This window comes from Herpailurus yagouaroundi, unplaced genomic scaffold (assembly GCF_014898765.1).
Source record: "Herpailurus yagouaroundi ecotype Mexico unplaced genomic scaffold, PumYag 184, whole genome shotgun sequence".
In the NCBI taxonomy this organism is placed as follows: domain Eukaryota; kingdom Metazoa; phylum Chordata; class Mammalia; order Carnivora; family Felidae; genus Herpailurus; species Herpailurus yagouaroundi.
Genome location: NW_024412415.1, coordinates 5542591 through 5564248, shown reverse-complemented (window position 1 = coordinate 5564248; position 21658 = coordinate 5542591). Strand labels below are relative to the sequence as shown.

General features: G+C 36.4%; 1 protein-coding gene across 1 annotated transcript in view; it reads right to left on the bottom strand.

Moving 5' to 3' along the window:
* Positions 1–21658, bottom strand: part of FAM98B (family with sequence similarity 98 member B) — a 37378-nt gene that overhangs the window by 1663 nt on the left and 14057 nt on the right. Inside the window, exons 4-7 of the mRNA XM_040492253.1 lie at positions 18670–18848; positions 15763–15843; positions 15083–15199; positions 1859–2026 (exon numbers count right to left, since the gene is read on the bottom strand). Of these exons, the coding sequence (XP_040348187.1) occupies positions 1859–2026; positions 15083–15199; positions 15763–15843; positions 18670–18848 (545 nt within the window). The remainder of the gene's footprint in view (positions 1–1858; positions 2027–15082; positions 15200–15762; positions 15844–18669; positions 18849–21658) is intronic.

The following is a 21658-nucleotide window of genomic DNA, read 5'->3' as shown; positions in this document are numbered from 1 at the left end:
CACATTTTATTTTAACAAAGTATGAAGTATATATGGTGACATGTGGGTTTAATGAGACGTCAGAAAGGAATATAATGACTATTATCCAAGGTATTATTCCAGAGATAAAAGGATTCTCAATGAACTATTCCCTTCTTTGAAACTTAACCTCACAAACTTTCAATGATGATACTAGTTACTATATTATTATACAGAAAATAAAGACTTAACTAGGCTTTCTTAACCATGCTTGATAATACTTTGAAGGATAAGTCAGGGAAGAGTTTGGTTTAAGTCCCCAGCCTTCTGTATAAAGGAGCTACTTGATATGCCCATAAAGAAAAACAGACAGTGGTGAGGAAGGAAGCTAGGAAACTAGCTTCGTGCTAGTTTCTTTCAGGAAAGAAGGTAAAACAGTAAATGCCTCAACCAAAATGACCTATAAATCAACTGGGTTCTACTTCCATTGATCCTCTAATCAAAACCATGTTTTAGTAATTTATGTCATAAACAAAAAACAAAAAGTACAACACCCTTACTATGGGCCAAAGTTTGAAGAATGCAAACACTCTTTTAAAGTCACCAATAATGTCCCAATCATCAATGAAAAAGAGCTTTTCTTGGTTGTTATTCTCATTGGTCTCACCATCAAACATGCTACGTGGATGGCTATATGGGGACAGTGTTGCAAGAACTGGTAAGACTGCCTTCAAATAATTAGACTACAAACTTGGAAAAGAGATGGACAATGTCACTTAAGAAGTAGAACTCGTAATCTGGCAAGACTAGATCATCACCTGATAGAAGATACTAAGTAACATTTATTTATTTTTTTTTAATTTTTTTTTCAACGTTTATTTATTTTTGGGACAGAGAGAGACAGAGCATGAATGGGGGAGGGGCAGAGAGAGAGGGAGACACAGAATCAGAAACAGGCTCCAGGCTCTGAGCCATCAGCCCAGAGCCTGACGCGGGGCTCGAACTCACGGACCGCGAGATCATGACCTGGCTGAAGTCGGATGCTTAACCGACTGCGCCACCCAGGCGCCCCCTAAGTAACATATTTAAAGACAATACTTTCAGAAGCTAGAGGAGACTGATCTAAAATGGAAGAGAGAGGAACAAACACTGGTGACTAACTTAGCAATAACTAACTTTACATACAAACCATACCTCTAGCAAGACATCCTGTATAGAGAATACTTTTTTCACTACACCGAGTGAGGAGCAATGTTTTAAAATTGCCCAAATCCCTTCTGGTTTTTTGCTCTTTTGTAATAAACTCTGCCATACATGCCACTCAAACTGACAAATCTAGATTAGTTTATCACTATTGCTGCTATTGTAAAGTAAAAGATTCGGTCTCTTTGAGCTTGTTTAAAAGCAGTGTTGGAGAAATGGATCTATACTCTGAATCAGAAAATGGAACCTCCAAAACACTCAGTAACTTGCCCTGGGTGATTTCTCTCTGCAAATGATACAGCTAGGATGTGAATCCTGATCTGTATGACTCTCAAGCAAGTACTCTTCCTTCCTTCCCAAGTATATAAGGAATCTGTTAGTACTTAAATACTACACATTTTTACTGACAAAAAAAAAAAAAATGACATTCTTAGAAGACAAATTAATTCTTGCTAAAGCTATTGACAAAAACAATTATTCGTTCTTCCAATTCAAATAAAACTGTGGCTTAATTTATGAATACAGAAATTCAAATGAACATGCACACACAAAACATAACTAAGCCTAGATGAACTGAAATGCTTTCACCACTCTCTTTTCTAGGAGTTTACCACAAAAAAATGGATTAAAATCTGTAAAAACATCAAATGAGGATATTATAAATTCATTCTCCATGGCACTGAAAAGAAAACCCAACCTTATTAATGGCACATGCCGTCTTCTCTCGGCTGGAGCCGCTACTTGTTCTAATGATCTTGGATAGATCTTCACGAGCAGCAAGTAGATGTGCCAATGTAATCGTTGTCTTCGGTGATAGAGCATAACGCTTAGGCTGGTAAATTCTTGCTATGTCATCTGTTTTTACCTAAATAACCAAAGTTAGGGGGGAAAAGGAACCAAACAACATTTCAGTGAAAGAACAATAAATCATAGTCTTCAGAAAGAAAAAAAAAAGAGATCATGCACAAGCAAAGAAATGGAAAAGAGCACAATATTAAATAGCTCATCATTTGTATGCAGAATGAAAAAAACAGACCAACAGATCCCTAAAGAACACATAACTACCAATAACAAGTCATTAAAAAAGTAACACACAAAAAAAGATTCCATCCATAGCTAATAACAAAATAGCTAAAAATAACTTTAACCAAAAATCACTTATAGGACCTTTAAGAAGGAGACATTAAGTAAAGCTTATAAAAAAAAAAAAAGGAAAACTTGAATGAATAGAGAGAAATGCCAAGTTTCTGAATACGGACAGTGAGTAATGTCATTTTCCCACCACATTAGCTTATAAATGTATCGTAATCCTACTGGAATGGTTTGTGATAGGATGGGGAGAAAAAAGGAATCTAAAGTTAATTCAGAAGCTATATATGTAAATACAACTAAAAGAATTTTGAAAGAGGGCTAAATATTAATATGTGATGTATCATCATCAGTCTTAACAGCTAACATTCCTTGAATAGTTATTAAATATGCCAGGATACCGTCCACTTAATAATCATTTCTAATTCTTAAAATACCTTTTAAAAAATGGTTGCTTTTATTATCCCCTTTTGCAGACGGAAAAAGAAATGAGACCGGGAAAGCTTAAACAGTTCCCCCAAAATACACAGAGTCCCAGCTGTGCCTGGGTCCAGCTGACCCTGCCTTACCCCAGGCACAGGTAGAGATAACAATACACTATCCTACCTCAGCCTAAATGGGACTTGGGGTAAAAACAGACCGATGAAACAAAATAGGCAAATGAGATTCAGAACCTCATAAATATATGAATGCAAGAAATGACAGAGGAGGCATCAAAGATCAGTGAGAAATGGGGGAAGGGGGTAAAAAAAAAAATCAGTGAGGAAGGAATGGATTAATTTTTAAATGGTGTTGGAATGAACTGTTGAACAACGGAACAGTAATAAGGCATACCATATAACAGAGAATTCCAAATACACTAAAGAGTTCAGTGTTTCAAGTTTTAATTTAATTGAAAAACTTACCTATATTATAAAGATTAAAATTTCTATACATCAAAAACATAAAACAGTGGTGTAAATATATTCCACAAATAAATCAACTAGCTAACTTCCTTAATATATAAAAAGCTCAATCAAAAGGAAAACAGGAAGACCCAAAGGGGAAAAAGGACAAGACAAAAAGAGATTTCGAAACAAGAGGAAATTCAAATGACTAATAAGCTTATGGAAAAAAGTTGAACTTCACTAATAATGAAAATATACAACTTAAAACAATTTAGTCTTTTTTAACCATCAAGTTAGCAATCAAACTGTTAATATTCTAAATATTAAAGAAACTAAAGTGAGGACAAAATTTCATTTACTCTATTGGCCGGAGTTTAAATTCATAAAAACCTTCCAGAAAACAATTTGGCCATGTGAATCAAGAGCATCAAGAGTCATAAGCTTTGGGACACCTGGGTAGCACACTCGGTTAAGCATCCAACTCTTGATCTCAGCTCAGGTCATGACCTCACAGTTTGTGGGTTCGATCCCTGTGTCAGGCTCTGCACTCTCACTCTCTCAAAAAAATAAACTTAAAAAAAATTTTTTTTTTTTTTAAAGAGTCATAACTTTTGACACAGTAAACTTCCACTTAGGAATCCACCATAGGAATATACTTCGAAATTTACAAATAAAAATTACATATATTAATATTCCTAGCAATTAACACAGGAAAAAAATGTATAAAATAAAAAAGTAAACTATGGCATCAATATAAGATAAAATATAATGCAGCCATAAAAAGGATACTGAAAGGAAGTACTGTTATATTCAAAAACAACGGATGAATCTTGAAAGCATTATGCTAAGGAGCCAGACATAAAATGCCACATAGTGTATGATTCCACTTATAAGCACTGTCAGAATAGGTAAATCCAAAGAGACAGAAAGCAGATCATAGTGGCAGCTGCCAGAGAATGGGTACATGTTTCTTTTTAGGGTGATGGAAATGTTCTGGAACTAGACAGTAGTAATGGTTATAAAAATATAGTAAATAAACTAAAAGCCACTGAACCGTACGTACACTTTACGATGGTGAATCATATCTCAAAAAAAAGAAATTAAAACTTAAGTTAAAAAGAGTATTAAAACTTTTAGAGATACAGGACAATGATCACAATATGTTCAGTGAAAAAAGCCAACTATAAAATTATACTCACAGTCGTATCTCAATACTAACAAAATAACAGAGAAAAGAAATCAGATTATCCATACTAATATATATAATCCTTCTGAAGGGCAACTCTGCAGTATGCATCAAAAATATTAAAATCTACTTATACATATTATTTCATCAAAAAATCCCATTTTAGAAATGTATCATGGACATGAACAAATATTCAGCTCCAAGGATTTCATTAAGGGTCAAACAGATAAAATTAAAGAAAACCTCAATACCAACAGAGTATACCTAGATGATAAAATATCCTGCAGAGTTTAAATGCTGTAGAACAATATTTTATGAGTCATTCGACAATCTCAGACACATGAAATAGGGGGGAAATAATAATAATGTGTTAAATTTAACAAGAAAACCTGGAGTCCAATGCATGTATTCATATAATCAATTGAAAAGGATCAAATGAAAAGACAGGCTGACCCTAAGAAAAAGAATTTTTAAAAATCATCCAAACTAAGGAATAAAGAACAAAAACACAACCTCCTTTACCTAAAACATGATGAAAAAAAACCAAGATGAGAAGATAAATATCAAGTTACTTCCTAGAGGCATATTTTCTCAAAGTCCCCAAGATGAAGGCTAGTAAACAGTCAACGTGTCCATGAGTCCATGCCACTCCAAATGTTCAAAGAAAACAACCTGTCAAAAGTTGTTTTTGAGCCTGCCGGCTGAGGTCATAATCTGTGCTAACAGCTCAGAGCCAGGAGCCTGCTTCAAATTCTGTGTCTCAGTCTCCCTCTGCCCCTCCCCTGCTCATGCTCTCTCTCTCTCTCAAAAATAAACATTAAAAAAAAATTAAAAAAAAAAAAAAAACAACTTGTTTTGGATTTCTGTGTAAACTTAAGGTCCATACTGAAAGTATCCTAAATTAGTATATTAAGATCCTTTCAGTGCACTACATTTCATAGCTTTCCTTATATTCTTAAATTCCTTTTCATCATTAAAATTCTATCAGGTTAAGCTGAAGACCCAATATATAAACAAACTATTAAATTTATAAAACTGGTACCTCCCATACAGTGATTGACACATATGAGGTGCTGAATAAATGTTTTTTGAAAGAAAATACATGAATGACAGCTCTACAACTCTGCCTTATAGCTATTCTATGATTCCTATGCTCAAATGTTTCTCAGAGGACAGTTCAGATGGTGGCACGGGAGGATCCTGAACTCACTACCACCACTGGTCAAAACAAGTATGAAACTACATATAGAATAATTCCCTCAAAAAAAAGTCCTGAAAACTGAATGAACAGAGCCTCCACAAGGAGGGACTAAGAGGAATCAAAGTGGCAGAGACCTCCTCCCCCCCCAGAGGGGGGAAAAAACCCACACCACAACACAGCAATCCACAGACAGGAAAGAATTTCAAAAACATGGAACTTCTTCCTGAGGAGTGAAGGACTGGAGGTCCACACAGGTACTCCAACCTTTAGATCCTGCACAAGAGAGAAGAGAGCCCCAAAGCCAGACTTTCAAAACAGAGATTACATCCAGGAAAACCACAGAGCTACAGGGAACAGAGAACCTGCTCTTAGAGGGCTCATGCTGCTCAGACAGGCAGGCAATTGCTAAGACACACTCTAGAGACGGAAAACACCGTCAGGGGCCCTTTTGAAGATCACATTCTACTTTGCTAGTGCTGATGCTAGCAGGTGCCATCTTGGAACTCTCAATCTAACATGCTAATGCTGCTGGCACCCCACTGAAAGCCTCACCCACTGGCCGAGTCCTAGAATAGGGAGGTATACGTAGCTCACACAGAAAATGCCTCTTGAGCATGTGGCTCTGGTGATGAGGAGGGAGTGCACTTCTGGGCCCCACAGGACATCTCCTATATAAAACCACTCCTTTAAGACCAGGAGAGGTAAACAATTTGCTCAACACATAGAAACAGAGTCAGACAAAATGAGGAAACACAGAAATATATTCCAAATAAAAGAACAAAACAGAGGCGCCTGGGTGGCTCAGTCGGTTGAGTGCCCAACTTCAGCTCAGGCCATGATCTCACAGTTCATGGGTTCAAGTCCCGTGTCAGGCTCTGTGCTGACAATTTGCTCAGAGCCTGGAGGCTGCTTCAGATACAGTGTCTCCTCTCTCTGCCCCTCCCCGACTCGTGCGCTGTCTCACTCTGTCTCTCAAAAATAAAGAAATGTAAAAAAAAAAACAAAACAAAACTTAAAAAAAAAGAACAAAACAAAACTTCAACAAAAGCTCTTAATGAAACAGAAGTTATCTGAAACAGAGTTCAAAGTCAATGGGCATAAAGATGCTCATCAAACTCAGAAGAATGAAGTGTAAGACAGTACTACTGTTCAAAAGTGTAAGACAGTATTAATCAGAGCTGAAACATGCAACAGATGAAACAAAAAAAAAACAGAGGGAATCAAAAAGCATATTAGATGATAAAGAAGAACAGAAAGTGACCTGGAAGATAAGGTACTGTAAATCACCACCATCAGAACAACAAAAAGAAAAAAGAACTTTTAAAAATGAGGATAGTTTAAGGGACCTCCAAGACATCAAATGTACTAATATTCACATTCTAGGGGTTCCAGAATGAGAAAAGTGGAAAAAACAGGCAAGAAAACTTATTTGAAAGAATAATGGCTGAGTATTTCCCTAACCTGGGGAAGGAAACAGACATTCAGGTCCAGGAAGCAAAGAAAAACCCAAATAAAGAGATCCATACCATTGCACATTGATAATTAAAATATCAAAAGTTAAAGATAAAGAGAGAAACTTACAGGCAAGAAGTGAAAAACAACTAGTTATATACAAGGAAACTCTCATAATGCTATCAGCTGATTTTTCAGCAAAAAGCTTGCAGACCAGAAGGGAGTGACATGATATATTCAATGTGCTGAAAGGAAAACTTACAACCAAGAATATGCTATCCAGCACAGTTATCATTCAGGATTGACAGGGAGGTAAGAGTTTCCCAGACAAGATAAAGTTAACAGAGTTCATCAACACTTGCCAGATCCCAAAAGAAACATTAAAAGGATTCCTTAAGTAGAAATAAAAGGCCATGACGAGAAATAAGGAAATATATGAAAGAAAAAAATCTCACTGGTAAAAGCAATTACATAATAAAGGTAGGGAGTGGATCAACCACTTATAATGTTAGTATGAAAGCTAGTATGAAAGCTAAAAGACAACAGTAGTAAAAACAACTATAACTACAATAATTAGTTAAGGGATATATAAAATAAAATGACACAACATATGATGCCAGAAGCATAAAACACTGGTGGCAAGGCAGAGTATGCATTCATTAACATATTCTAAGTGACCATCAACTTAAAATAGACCACTATATATACAGGTTATATGTGAAACTCATAGTAACCATAACCAAAAACCTTATTAATAGATACACAAAAAATAAAGCAAAGAGAAGCTAAACCTAACACTAAAGAAAGGCATCAAACTACAGGGAAAGAGAGCAAGGGAAGAAGACAGGGAAGAACTATAAAAATAACCAGAAAACAATTAACAAAATGGCAATTAAGTACATACCTATCAATAGTTACTTTAAATGTTAATGGAACAAATTCTCCAATCAAAAGGTACCTGTACGTTTTGAACAGATAAAAGAATAAGGACCATTTATATGCTGCCTACATGACACTCACTGTAGATCTAAAGATAAAAAAGGATGAAAGTGATAGAATAAAAAAAGGTATTCCATTCAAATGGAAATGAAAACTGGATACCAATACTTTTATCAGACAAAATAGACTTTAAAACAAACACCATAACAGAAGATAAACAGGGGTATTGCACAATGAAAAGGAGGTCAATCCAACAGAAGGATATAACATTTGTAAATATTTATGTACCCCAACAAGAAAGTACCTAGATATATAAAGCAAATGTTAACAGACATAAAAGGAAAAGTTGAGAGCAACACAATAATAGTGGGGGACTTTAACTCCCCACTTACACCTATGGATAGATCATCCAGATAGAAAAATCAACAAGGAAACAATGGCCTTAAACAACACATTAGACCAAATGGACTTAATAAATATATACAAAACATTACATAAAAAAGCAGAACATACATTCTTTTCAAATGCACACAAAAAATTCCCCAGGACAGATGGCATGTTAGGCCACAGAAATCTCAATAAATTTAAGAAGACTGAAGTCCTAGAAGGCACCTTTTCCAACCACAACAGCACGAAACTAGAAATCAATTACAAGAAGAAAATCGGAGGTGTGCCTGGGTGTCTAAGTTGGTTAAGATCCAACTTGGGTTCAGGTCATGATCTCATGGTCTGTGGGTTCAAGCCCTGCATTGGGCTCTGTGCTGACAGCTCAGAGCCTGGAGCCTGCTTCTGATCTTGTGTCTCCCTCTCTCTCTCTGCCCCTCCCCTGCTCGTTCTCTCTCTCAAAAATAAATAAGCATTAAAAAAAAAAAAAAAAGAAAACCTGAAAAAATGAACGTGTGGAATTAAACGTGTTAAAAAAAAAAAAACAAAAAAACAAAAAAACAATGAGTCAACAAAGAACTCAAAGAAAAAAATAAAAAAATACTGGGACAATGAAAATGGAAACACAATATTCCAAAATCCTTGGGATAAAACAAAAGCAGTTCTAAGACAGAAGTTCACAGCAATAAAGGCTTACCTCAAAAAACAAGAGAAACCTCAAATATTCTACACCTAACGGAACTAGAAAAAGGAGAACAAAGCCCAAAGTTAACAGAGAAAGGAAATAATAAAGATCAAAACAGAAATAAATGCACTAGAGATTAAAAAAAAAAACCAAAAAACAGAAAACAACAATGGAACAAAGAGCTGGTTATTTGAAAAGATAAACAAAATTGATAAACCTTTTGCCAGACTCATCCAAAAAAAAACCTTTGCCAGACTCATCCAGAATATATCCCAAACAGGGGCGCCTGGGTGGCGCAGTCGGTTAAGCGTCCGACTTCAGCCAGGTCATGATCTCGCGGTCCGGGAGTTCGAGCCCCGCGTCGGGCTCTGGGCTGATGGCTCAGAGCCTGGAGCCTGTTTCTGATTCTGTGTCTCCCTCTCTCTCTGCCCCTCCCCTGTTCATGCTCTGTCTCTCTCTGTCCCAAAAATAAATAAACGTTGAAAAAAAAAAAAAAAAAAAGAATATATCCCAAACAGAACTAAGAAATGAAAGAGAAATTACAATTGGTAGCATTGAAATACAAAGGACCCTAAGAGATGATTATTGAACAATTATATGCCAACAAATTGGACAACTCAGAAGAAATTAATAAATTCCTAGAAACATACAATCTTCCAAGACTGAGTCATGAAGAAAGAGAAAATCTGAATAGACTGATTATTAGCAATGAAGTTGAATCAGGAATCAAACAACTTCCAACAAAAAAAGTTCAGGATCAGACAGCTTCAAAGCTAAATTCTACCAAACATTCAAAGAGTTAATCATCATTCCCTTCTCAAATTATTCCATAAAACTGAAGAGGATGGAATGTTTCCATACTCATTTTACAAGGCCACCATAACCCTGAAACCAGACAAAGGCACTAACAAAAAAATTACAGGCCAATATCCCTGATAAACACAGATACAAAACTCCTCAACAAATGATTAGCAAAACGAATTCAACACTACATTAAAATGAATATACACCATAATCAAGTGGGATTTATTCTACAGACACAAGATGGTTTAACATCTGTAAATCAAACAAGATACATCACATTAACAAAATGAAGGATGAAAATCTTATGATTGGGCAGGAAGCCTGGGTGGCTCAGTTTGTTAAACATCTGACTTTTGATTTCAGCTCAGGTTATAACCTCACAGTTCTGAGATTGAGCCCACATCAGGGTCCATGCCCAGCCTGGAACCTGCTTAAGATGCTCTCTCCCTCTCCCTCTGTCCCTCCCCTCTCACACATACACTCTCTCACACTCTTTCTAAAAAAAAAAGAAAGAAAGAAAACATCATATGATCGATCATCTCAATAGATGCAGAAAAAAACATCTGACAAAATTCATCATCCATTAATGATAAAAACTCTCAACACAGTGGGTAACATACCTCAACAAAATAAAAGCCATAGAAGACCAAACCTTTGCAAACATCACACTCAACAGTGAAAAGCTGAAAGACTGCCCTCTAAGATGGAGGAAGTCCTAGCCAGGGCAATTAGGCAAGGAGGGGAAAAAAATGTGGCATTCACACTGGAAAGCAGCAGCAAAACTGTCATTAAGTGTAGATGACCTGATATTGTATCCAGAAAATCCTAAAGACTCCACCAAAAAACTATTAAAACCAATCAATGAACTCAGTAAAGTTGTATGATAATATAAAGAAATGTGTTGTTTGTATATATTAGTAACAACTATCTGAAAGAGTCATTAAGAAAACAAATCTATTTACAACTGCATAAAAAAACAAATCAAAACCCTAGGAATAAAGGCTAAGGAATAAAATTTACCAATGAGGGGAAAAACTTGTACAGTGAAAATTACAAGACACTGATGAAAGCAACTGAATACAAATAAATGGAAAGATGTACCATGCTCATGAATCAGAAGAATTAGTATTATTAAAATGTCCATACTACCCAAAGCAATCTACAGATTCAATGCAATCTCTATCAAAACGCCAACAGTATTTTTCACAGAACCAGAATACTACTACTATAAAATAGTACTAAAATTCCTACGTAACCAGAAAAGGCCCCAATTCGCAAAAGCAATTGTGAAAAAGAACAAAACTGTACATATCATGTTCCCTAATTTTAAACTGTACACAAACTATAATAATCAAAACAGTTTGGTAGTACAAAAACCATACACACAGATCATCTTAACACAATAGGGAGTCCAGAAATAAATGCATGCTTTACGGTCAATTAATCTACAACAAAGAAGGCAAGAATATACAATGTGGAAAGGACAGTCTCTTCAATAAATGGAAAACTGGACAGCTACATGTACAAAAACGAACCTGGACTATCTTCTTACACCATACACAAAAATAAACTCAAAATGGATTAAACGCTTAAATTAAGACCTGAACCCATAAAATTCTTGAAAGAAAACAATTAGTAAACTATTTGGTATCAGTCTCGGCAGTATTTTTTCGATCTGTCTTCCCAGGCAAGGACTGCAAAAGCAAAAATAAACAAATGAGATGACACCAAAGAGAACACCTTCTTCATAGCAAAGAAATCAATAGAACTAAACAGCAACCTACTGAAGGTATGGTTGAAAGGATATTATCAATAAGGGTTTAACATCCAAAATATATAAAGGACTCATTCAACTCAGTATCCAAAAAAATCGTATTAAAAAGGCAGAGGACCGGGGCGCCTGGGTGGCGCAGTCGGTTAAGCGTCCAACTTCAGCCAGGTCACGATCTCGCGGTCCGGGAGTTCGAGCCCCACGTCAGGCTCTGGGCTGATGGCTCAGAGCCTGGAGCCTGTTTCCGATTCTGTGCCTCCCTCTCTCTCTGCCCCTCCCCCGTTCATGCTCTGTCTCTCTCTGTCCCAAAAATAAATAAGCATTGAAAAAAAAAAAAAAAAGACAGAGGACCTACATAGACATTTCTTCAAAGAAGACCTACAGATGGTCAACAGGCACATGAAAAGATGTTCAGTATCACTCATCATCAGTGAAATACAAATCTAAACCACAATGAGATAACATCTCACACCTGTCAGAATGGCTATTATCAAAAAGACAAGAAATAAAAAATGTTGGCAACAATGTGGAGAAAAGGGAACCCTCGTGCACTATTGGTGGAAACATAAATTGGTGCAGAAACTGTGGAAAACATTATGAAGGGTCCTCAAAAAATTAAAAATAGGAACTACCATATGATCCAGTAATACCACTTCTGGCTATTTACCCAAAGGAAAAAACCCACTAATTTGAAAAAATACACGCACCCCTATGTTCACTGCAGCATTACTTATAATAACCAAGATAAGGAAGCAACCTATCGGGGGACACTGATAGATGAATGGATAAAAAAAGATGTGGAGAGATTGTGTGTATACACATATATATAAACAAATAATGGAATATTATTCAGACATAATAAAGAATGAAGTCTGGCCATTTGCAACAACATGAGTGGATCTAGAGGGTTTAATGCTAAGTGAAATAAGCCAGACAGAGAAAGGTAAATACCCTACGATTTTACTTATATGTGAAATCTAAAAAGCAAAGCACACAGCTTTTCTATGTCTTGCTCTTAATATGATCAACCAAGAACCATCCTGCATTTGAGGAAAACCACCATAAGCAAGAGACTAAAAAAAAACCAATAAAAAATTACGCTGGAGGAAACAGAGATAATTTAAGACCCTTTTTTTTTTAATTTTTCATTTTTATTTAAGATGATAATACATCCATAAAACAAGAAAAAAATATGAAAAAAAGGAAAACTACAGAATCAAAAAGATTCCCTGGAAGTTAAAAAATGATGGCAGAAACAAAAATTCGATACCAAATACAAAATAAATTTGATACATACAAATAATAAATACAAATACAAAATAAAATTGAGGGCATTTCTAAGAAAACGTATCAAAAAAGGAAAACAGATAGAAAATGAGAGAAAAAATAAAGCAACTTAAGTGGATGTATACAGGATGTCCAAAATCTGACTAATAAGAATTTCAGAAAGAGAAAATAAAACAAAATGAAAGAGATTAATGAAGAAAAATATAAGAGTCTACACATTCAAAGGTCCATTTACTGTTTTAGCACAATGAATGAAAAAGACCCATACGAACCCTTACTATGAAATTTCAGAACTCCAAAGCTAAAGAAAAAGCCCAAAAATTTCCCAAGAAAAAAGTTTAAAAGTTATCCAAAAGGACACAGAACTACATCAGGTTTCTCACCAGTAGCACGAAACACTAGAAAGCAATGAATCAATGCCTTCAGTATTTTTAGGGAAAAATAGGTTCAACCAAGATTTTTATATTTACCCACACTATCAATCAAATGTGACAAGAGAATAAATACATTTTCACAATGCAAGGATTCAGAAAAATCACCTCCTATAGTGGTAAGGAAGATGAGGTGTCTGGTAAATTAAAAAACAGCTCCCCTAAAGATGTCCACATCCTAATTCCTGGAATATGTTACCTGACAGCTGTAGATGTGATTAATTCAAAGATTTTCAGATACAAACATTATCCTGTACTATGTGAGTGGGCCCAGTATAATCACAAGAATACTTGTAAGAGAGACACAAAAGGTGATGTGACAATGGAAACAGAAAGACTGGAAGATCTTACACTACTAGTTTTGAAGATAAAAGGATGACGTCACGAGTGGAGTCAAGGTATGCAGGTAGCATTAAGAAGCTAGAAAATACAGGGGCGCCTGGGTGGCGCAGTCGGTTAAGCGTCCGACTTCAGCCAGGTCACGATCTCGCGGTCCGTGAGTTCGAGCCCCGCGTCAGGCTCTGGGCTGATGGCTCGGAGCCTGGAGCCTGTTTCCGATTCTGTGTCTCCCTCTCTCTCTGCCCCTCCCCCGTTCATGCTCTGTCTCTCTCTGTCCCAAAAATAAATAAAACGTTGAAAAAAAAAAAAAAAAATTAAAAAAAAAAAAAAAGAAGCTAGAAAATACAAAGGAAAGAGATTCTCCCCTATAGTATCTGGAGGAATGCAACCTTGCTAATACCTTCATTTTAGGACTTCTGATCTCTAGAACTATAAGAATAAATGTTCATTATTTAAGCCACTAAGTGTATGCTAATTTCTTACAGCAGCCATAGTAAACCAATACAAAACACCACGTAGAAACAGAGACCACTTAAGAACCAAGACAGGCAAAGCACACCAACAATCAGCAGAACCCACACTATGAGACGACCATCTTGAATATTCCAGCCCAGTCCCGGCATCAGCTGAATGAAGCTGCATAAGTGCCCCAGCTGATACAACATGGGGTAGAACTGCCTAGTCAATACAAAAAAACATAATGATAACGATGACGACGATGATGATGGTATGGTATGTGAGAGTAAGAGGCACCAGATTTACCATCCCACCTGAAACAAAAGTGGACAACCCATGTGAACTAGTGATTTCCACACACTGGACATGAAGGAGCACAGAACAGTAATCCCTGAAACAGGGGACGCAAATGATGCAAGCCCTATTAACTGTCCCAGCTTACTGTCTGGAGAATTTCTAGACTATGATGCAGAGTGGGGCAGGGTACCCAGACGAAGCTTGAATACAGTTTAAAGGCATAAAATGGGAGTGATGGGAGACAGCTCTCTAGAAAGCTATGTGATAAATCCATTATTTGGGAATGCCCCCACCATCCAACCTCCTCTTAAACCAGAACACAGTCCAGAGCCTTACAACACCTTTCAGAAGACTTGTTCTGGCATCAGCACTACCTACACCTATTCCAATGGTCTCCTTTCTTGACCGGTTGTTTACTGTATCTATCTCACTGTCTCATATGACACCCCTTCTTTATGCCTATCATTGCATAAATCACAACATGTAGTAGTTTAAAATCAATGTGAAAACATTTGGAAAGAAATCAAGATATCTGCAAACAGGGATTTACAAAAGACTAGGATCATTATGTAAGAGCAGTAGTTGGCCCGGGCATGTGCTTCAGAGTAAGTGGTAAGTGCAAATGTGGCACAATTACATAACGACAAACAGTGCAGCCTGAAGAGCTGTCACAGAGTACCACCTACAGGACACAAATGGGAAAACAGCCCTACCTTTGCTCTATCAGACCAACCAAAGGACTGCACTGTCACATCTAATCGTTTCATCAACATCCGCCGGCGGCATTCATATTCACAGGAAAGAGCTTCATTGATTCTTTCTAGTTGTTCCTAAAGAATTCAGAAACAAAAATCATAAACTTTACACTCTGTATACACAGAAATTTGAAAACTGTGGTCAATACCTCCTGATTCGAAAGATATTGTACCTGGTAACCATTTTCTGATCCCATGAGACTTTATGGTAAATTTTTTGAATAATAAAGAGTATCTGAGAGAACATTTATGATATTCAGAAATACTAAACATATGAATTAAACTCTACAACTGGGAGACTTTACCTCATCTCCAATCAAGCGTTTTAAGTAAAACATCTACTTGCTAAGTGGTCTGGACCAATAAGGAAAGAAAATGCCAAAAATTTCCACCTTGTTGGCTTTTGAGCTACTATCTTTTTCTAATCACAACTATGCTAACATACTGGGTGCTATCTATACTCCTGGACAATTAATAATCTGAAATGTCAGGACCTATTACTCTAGGATGTCAATCCATTTTAATTCTCTAAAGTAATAAAGGTATGCTACCCATTGTAAAATCTAGGTGTCCACTAATAAAATTAAGTCATATTCACTAACTGAATTACATAAAACGAATAAAGCAAGGTATTTTACCGCCTGTTCCAGATTTAAATCAATTTTCAGCAGTGGTTTTCCCACATGATTTTTCTGGACTTTTGAGAGAATATCCTTCACCTAAAAGTAAATATAAAAGATTATGAAAAAGTATATCCCTAATTTAAAACAACATTATCCTTAAAATGCTGTTTTGAATGCTGAAGAATAAGTGAAATGTTCAATTAAAATAAATGAAATATACCTTCACATACTAGGAAAGAATATCAGCACAGTGCAGAGTATCTTCTTTTCCAGAATAAGAAATAATGTATATAGACGACTAAAAAAGTAGCTACTGAAAGGTTTTACTATGAGAATCTGTGTGGCCTTATGTGAAATAATTTGGGGAGCTTCTCCTTGAAATGGCACACTCTTATGCATGCTTCTGTATACATGCCAAGTGCAAGCATTCTGGTTTCATTGTTCAGCAAAACGCAATAGAGCAAGTGCTCTAAATTATAGTTACCACATACACATTTCATGACTTTTGCAAAGCCACTAATTTGAATTACTTGCAACACTTTTGTTTTAGTAAAGAAGTTATTAGACATTTGTTTTTGCTCTAGCAATATCAGCCATTCCAATAACAGTAATTTATCCCGAACAAAACGACTGAGAAATGATAGCCTAAGTTGGGCTCACCCTAACTGAAGAAATTTTCATTATCTAAAAACAATTTCAAAACAGAATGATATATCTACAGTTTCTTAGTTATAAGGTACAATCAAGACAGTTCAGATTTTGAGGAATATCAAGCTTATTTAATGTTAAGGGCATTCTTTAAGAAAAAGTTAAAACCGTGAACACAAAATTAACTTGGAAACTGCTGCTAATGATGGGGAGTGACTGTAAATGGACAGAAGGTTTCTTTGGAGGCTGATGGAAATGTTCTAAAATTAGATTTTGATGATGGTTGTACTCTCTAAATAAAATTCATTTAATTATCTATTTTAAGCGAATGAAGTTTATGACATGTAAACTCTACATTGAGAAAGCTATTTTTTAAAAAATTAGCTTAGAAAGGCTTGTACAAATGAGAGGCCCCAAAGCTTAAGCTTTATTAGCTTCGTGGCAAATCTACTCTACAACAATACAATTCTTACTTATTATAAAGAATTAACTTATTTTCTTAAGATACTCAACTTCTGCAGATTTCCCAACTATTGCAAACACCTCCAATTTTGATTATTTCATATGTTACTAAAAGTCTGAGTTGTAACTCCTCACTCGAGAGGGATTCTGAATGTTTACCTATAACTTCTTACATGTAATCATGCTCAGTTCCATTCCCAGGATTTCAACATTGGACAACAGTTTCAGTAAGTTTGAGAGTTCAACTCAAATAGAGAGGAAGTTAAGAGCACAGACTCTGGAGGTTGCCTGTATTTAAACTTCAGGTCTGCCACTACTACTTAGAAACTTGCTTGCCCAATTTATTCCATCTTTCAGCACCTCACTTTCCTCATATGGCTGTTGTAGATAATAGCAACTACCTCATTATATGTGACGTGAGAATTAAATGAATTATTATATGTAAACATTTACAACAGTAAATGTATACGTTTGCCATTAATATTACTATAATTACTTTAGAGTCACACTTGAACAGCTTCAAGTTAGAAAACACTAATTTTCTTTCCCAATGGTGACAAAGCATATTCAATAAGGAATGGAGAACAAAGTCCTTTTAGGAAAATATTTGGCCACAATGGCCACAGTAGCAAGTACCTTCAGATTCGCCTGCCAGCACTTGAACGTAGGCATTATGCATAGCCTACTTCAAGTAGAGAAACAACAGGTTCAGGGATATTTTTAATTGTAACTGAGACCCATAAAAAAGAAAAGCCTTTTGGGGATCAATATGTAGAAGCACAGGAAGATTAGAAAAAGCCTAGATATCTGTCTCAAGGTGAAATTATCCCAGACATTTTAGCCAACCCTAGATCATTCTTAATCCAGAGGAAAAGAGAAAAGCATTGAAGAGTAACTTGTTAACTCCATAACACTTTTGAGTGATTCAAAAAGAGTTATTCTTTGGTCTGCAGGTTCCACAAAAAGAAAAAATGTTTTTAAAATTGTGTTTTCATCTTAATGACACCAAAATTCTGTTATGTTCAATTAAGACAAATCTTTTTATCTTTTCAGTTCCTAAATTATCAATGCAGGAATATTTTATGCAAGAATTTAGTATAACACAGCATGTATAAAAATGGAGCTTTAACCTGTTCTTGAGAGTAAGAACGTTCTTTTCCTTTAAAATGAATCCTGTGTTATTCCCCTTGAGGAATCCTAGGAAATAGGCTGGAATTTGGACTGCAAGGGTAGCATTCTCTCTAATATGTGGCTCAACAGGGAAGAAGAGTAGTTTAATAATTGAAGAGAAAATTTCACAAAGTTTGAGGTACACAGCTTGTGGTTGTTTTTAATTAAATCAGGACACTTATTCATTCATTTATTTTCTATACAACAAACATTTCCTAAACACCTATCCACCAGAAATTGTGATTGCTCACTGCCAAAGACAACTACATTACAATTCTATTAACAATATCCATTTTTTTAAAAATGTAGTTTGCCTTCAACTTTGGATTACTCTACTTCTTTCATTATACTACATTCTAACATTACTTGGGAAAGGGATCCTTTAACTTGCAAAGTGATTTCTACCACAGAATACTCTTGCAAAGCCTAAAGGCCCTCACTCATTAAGATCTGATTCCTGAATATTAGCTACTGGCAAATTAAGTCACATACGCATATGAACTCAGAATCCAAAATTTACTTTACAGGAAGATAAACTTCTCTTGAAATGGAATGCATCTTAAAGGAAATATTTTCATTTTCAGTACATTTACATGTTAGCATTTAGTTCCATTTTTGGGAAATGAAAAATAAATACGATACCTTTGATTCCACTTGGTTTAGCATAAGCGGAATGTCAGAAGTTGCTGACTTGGGTACACCAAGAGTATCACAGATAGCTTCAACTTCTTGATAAATTTCACTGTTTTTATCTAATTGAGAATTTTTACGTTTCTTATTCTGTAGTATCTGTAAAGCCTGAAGCTCTGTACTTAAAAACACTATAATAAAAAAAGGAAAAATGAATAATGTTAAAACATGCAAGAACTTCTTAAAAATCCCACTTTTAGGTATATATCCAAAGGAACTGAAATCAGGATCTCAAAGAGATTTGCACTGCCCTGTTCTCTGCAGTACTGTTCACAATAGCCAAGATATGGTAACAATTTAAGTGCCCTTCAACAGATGAATAAAGAAAATGTGGTATATACATACAATGGAATATTACTCAGCCTTAAAAAAAAAAAAAAAAGGAAATCCAGCCATTTGCGACCACACAGATGAAACTGAAGGACACTAGGCAAAGGGAAATAAGCCAAACACAGAAGGACAAATACTATGCAATATCACTTTTCTGAGCAATCTAACACAGTCAAATTCATAAAGCAGAGAGTAGAATGGTGGTGGCCAGGCGCTGGGGGAGGGGAAAAACTAGAAGTTATCAAATATAAATTTCTGAAAAACAGGTGATCTGTTTTTTTTTTCCAACGTTTATTTATTTTTGGGACAGGGAGAGACAGAGCATGAACGGGGGAGGGGCAGAGAGAGAGGAAGACACAGAATCGGAAACAGGCTCCAGGCTCTGAGCCATCAGCCCAGAGCCTGACGCGGGGCTCGAACTCACAGACCACAAGATCGTGACCTGGCTGAAGTCGGACGCTCAACCGACTGCGCCACCCAGGCGCCCCTCAGGTGATCTGTTTTAATGAAGCTTTCAAATCAGAAGGACTTGGCAGAGTCCTCACAAGCAAAGTCTGATAAATTTTGGTCAATTATACAAGATGATTTAGTCCCAGAGACCAACTTTATAGGAAAGTGACTAGTTAACAATAATACTGTATCATACACTTAAAAAATTTGCTAAGGGGATGCCTGGGTGGCTTAGTCGGTTAAGCTTCTGATCAGCTCAAGTCATGATGTCACAGTTCTGGAGTTCGAGCCCTGCATCGGATCCTGCACTGACAGCTCAGAGCCTGAAGCCTGCTTCAGATTCTGTGTGTCTCTCTCTCTGCCCCTCCCCTGCTCATGCTCTGTCTCTCAAAAATAATCATTAAAAAAAAAAAATTTTTTTTTAATTTGCTAAGAGGGTAGACCATTATGTTAAGTATTCTTATCACAAAGACAAATTAAAGAGGGCAGGAGGAAACTTTTAAAAAATGGGATAGTACCTACTGCAGAATTTAAAGTCTAGTAGGAGAGACCTACCAGTAGTAAATCAACAATTTAAGAACGTATAAGTGTAAAAGTGAAAATATTTTCTCATATGAACAGAGTGCTCAACCCAGGGGAGAATGTTAGCTCTAACCAACCTATAAGCTGACAGAGTGGTTTGAATAACCATTGGCCTTTAGAATAGACCATCCCCCGCTGTTCACAAGTCCCTTCACTGCCATGTCATTTAATCCTTTCAATAGCCATATTTAAGCAAATTACTTAAAACTCTTACATGATTATAGTTTTGTTTTAAATCCTATAGTGTTTAAAATACTGAATTTTGTTTTTGTTTAAAGTCACGCGCACACAGGCGCCACTAGGTGGCTCAGTCAGTGAAGCATCTGACTTCAGCTCAGGTCATGATCTCGCGGTCTGTGGGTTTGAGCCCCGCATCAGGCTCTGAGCTGTCAGCAGAACTGACATCCAAGCCTGCTTAGGATTCTGTCTCCCTCTTTCTCTGCCCCTCCCCCACTCACGTTCTGGCTCTGTCTCTGTCTCTCAAAAATAAATGCTAAAAATTTTTTTAAATAAATAAAGTTATGCACACATACTACCTACACACCCCACAATACAGTAGTTTCAACTTCACCTGAGAAATATCTGAGAAACTGTTTAAAAGTAGTTTTACTGCACTTCACTTTACTACACTTCACAAATGATTGCGTTTTTACAAATTGAGGGTTTGTGGCAACCCTGTGCTGAACAAGTCTATCAGTGCCATTGCCATTTTTCCAACATTGGGCACTTTGTATCCCTGCGTCACATTTTGGGTTTTTTTTTTTAAGCTTATTATTTATTTGGGTGGGGGGTGAAGGGAAAGACAGAGGGAGGGAGGGAGAAGGAGGGGGCATGGGCACAGGAGGGGCCAGAGAGGGAAGGAGAAAAAGAATCCCAAGCGGGCTTGGCAGTGACAGCACGGAGCTTAGTCTCATGAACTGAACTGTGAGATCATGACCTGAGCCAAAATTAAGAGTTGGACGCTTAACTGAGCTACCAAGGCATCCGTCCCCGCTCATTTTGGTAATTTTTGAAGGAGATTAAAAAAAGTGCTACTCCAGTGAACACACGAATAAGAAGGTGCAACAGCCTGACTGCTGATATGGAGAAAATTTTAGTGGTGTGAACAGAAGATCAAATCCAGCTGCAACATTCCTTAAGCCAATCTAATCCAGAGCAAGGCCCTAATGCCCTTCAATTCTATGAAGGCTAACAAAGGTGAAGAATCTGCAGAAAAGAAGTTTAAATTTGAAGCTAGCAGAGGTTGATTCATGAAGTTTAAGGAAAAAAGGTGTCTCCACAGCATGAAGTACAAGATGAAGCAACAAGTGTGATATAGAAGTTGCAGGAAGCTACCCTGGATATCTATCCAGAAGACGTAGCTAAGACAATTAATGAAGGTGGCTACACTAAACAACAGATTTTCAGTGCAGATGAAACAGCCTTCTATTGAAAGATGCTATGTAGGATTTTTCATAGTTAGAGAGAAATCAATACCTGGCTTCAAAGGACAGGCTGATCCTCTTGTTAGGGGCTAATGCAGTTGGGGACTTGAAGCCAATGCTCATTTACCACTGTAACAATCGTAGGACCCTTAAGA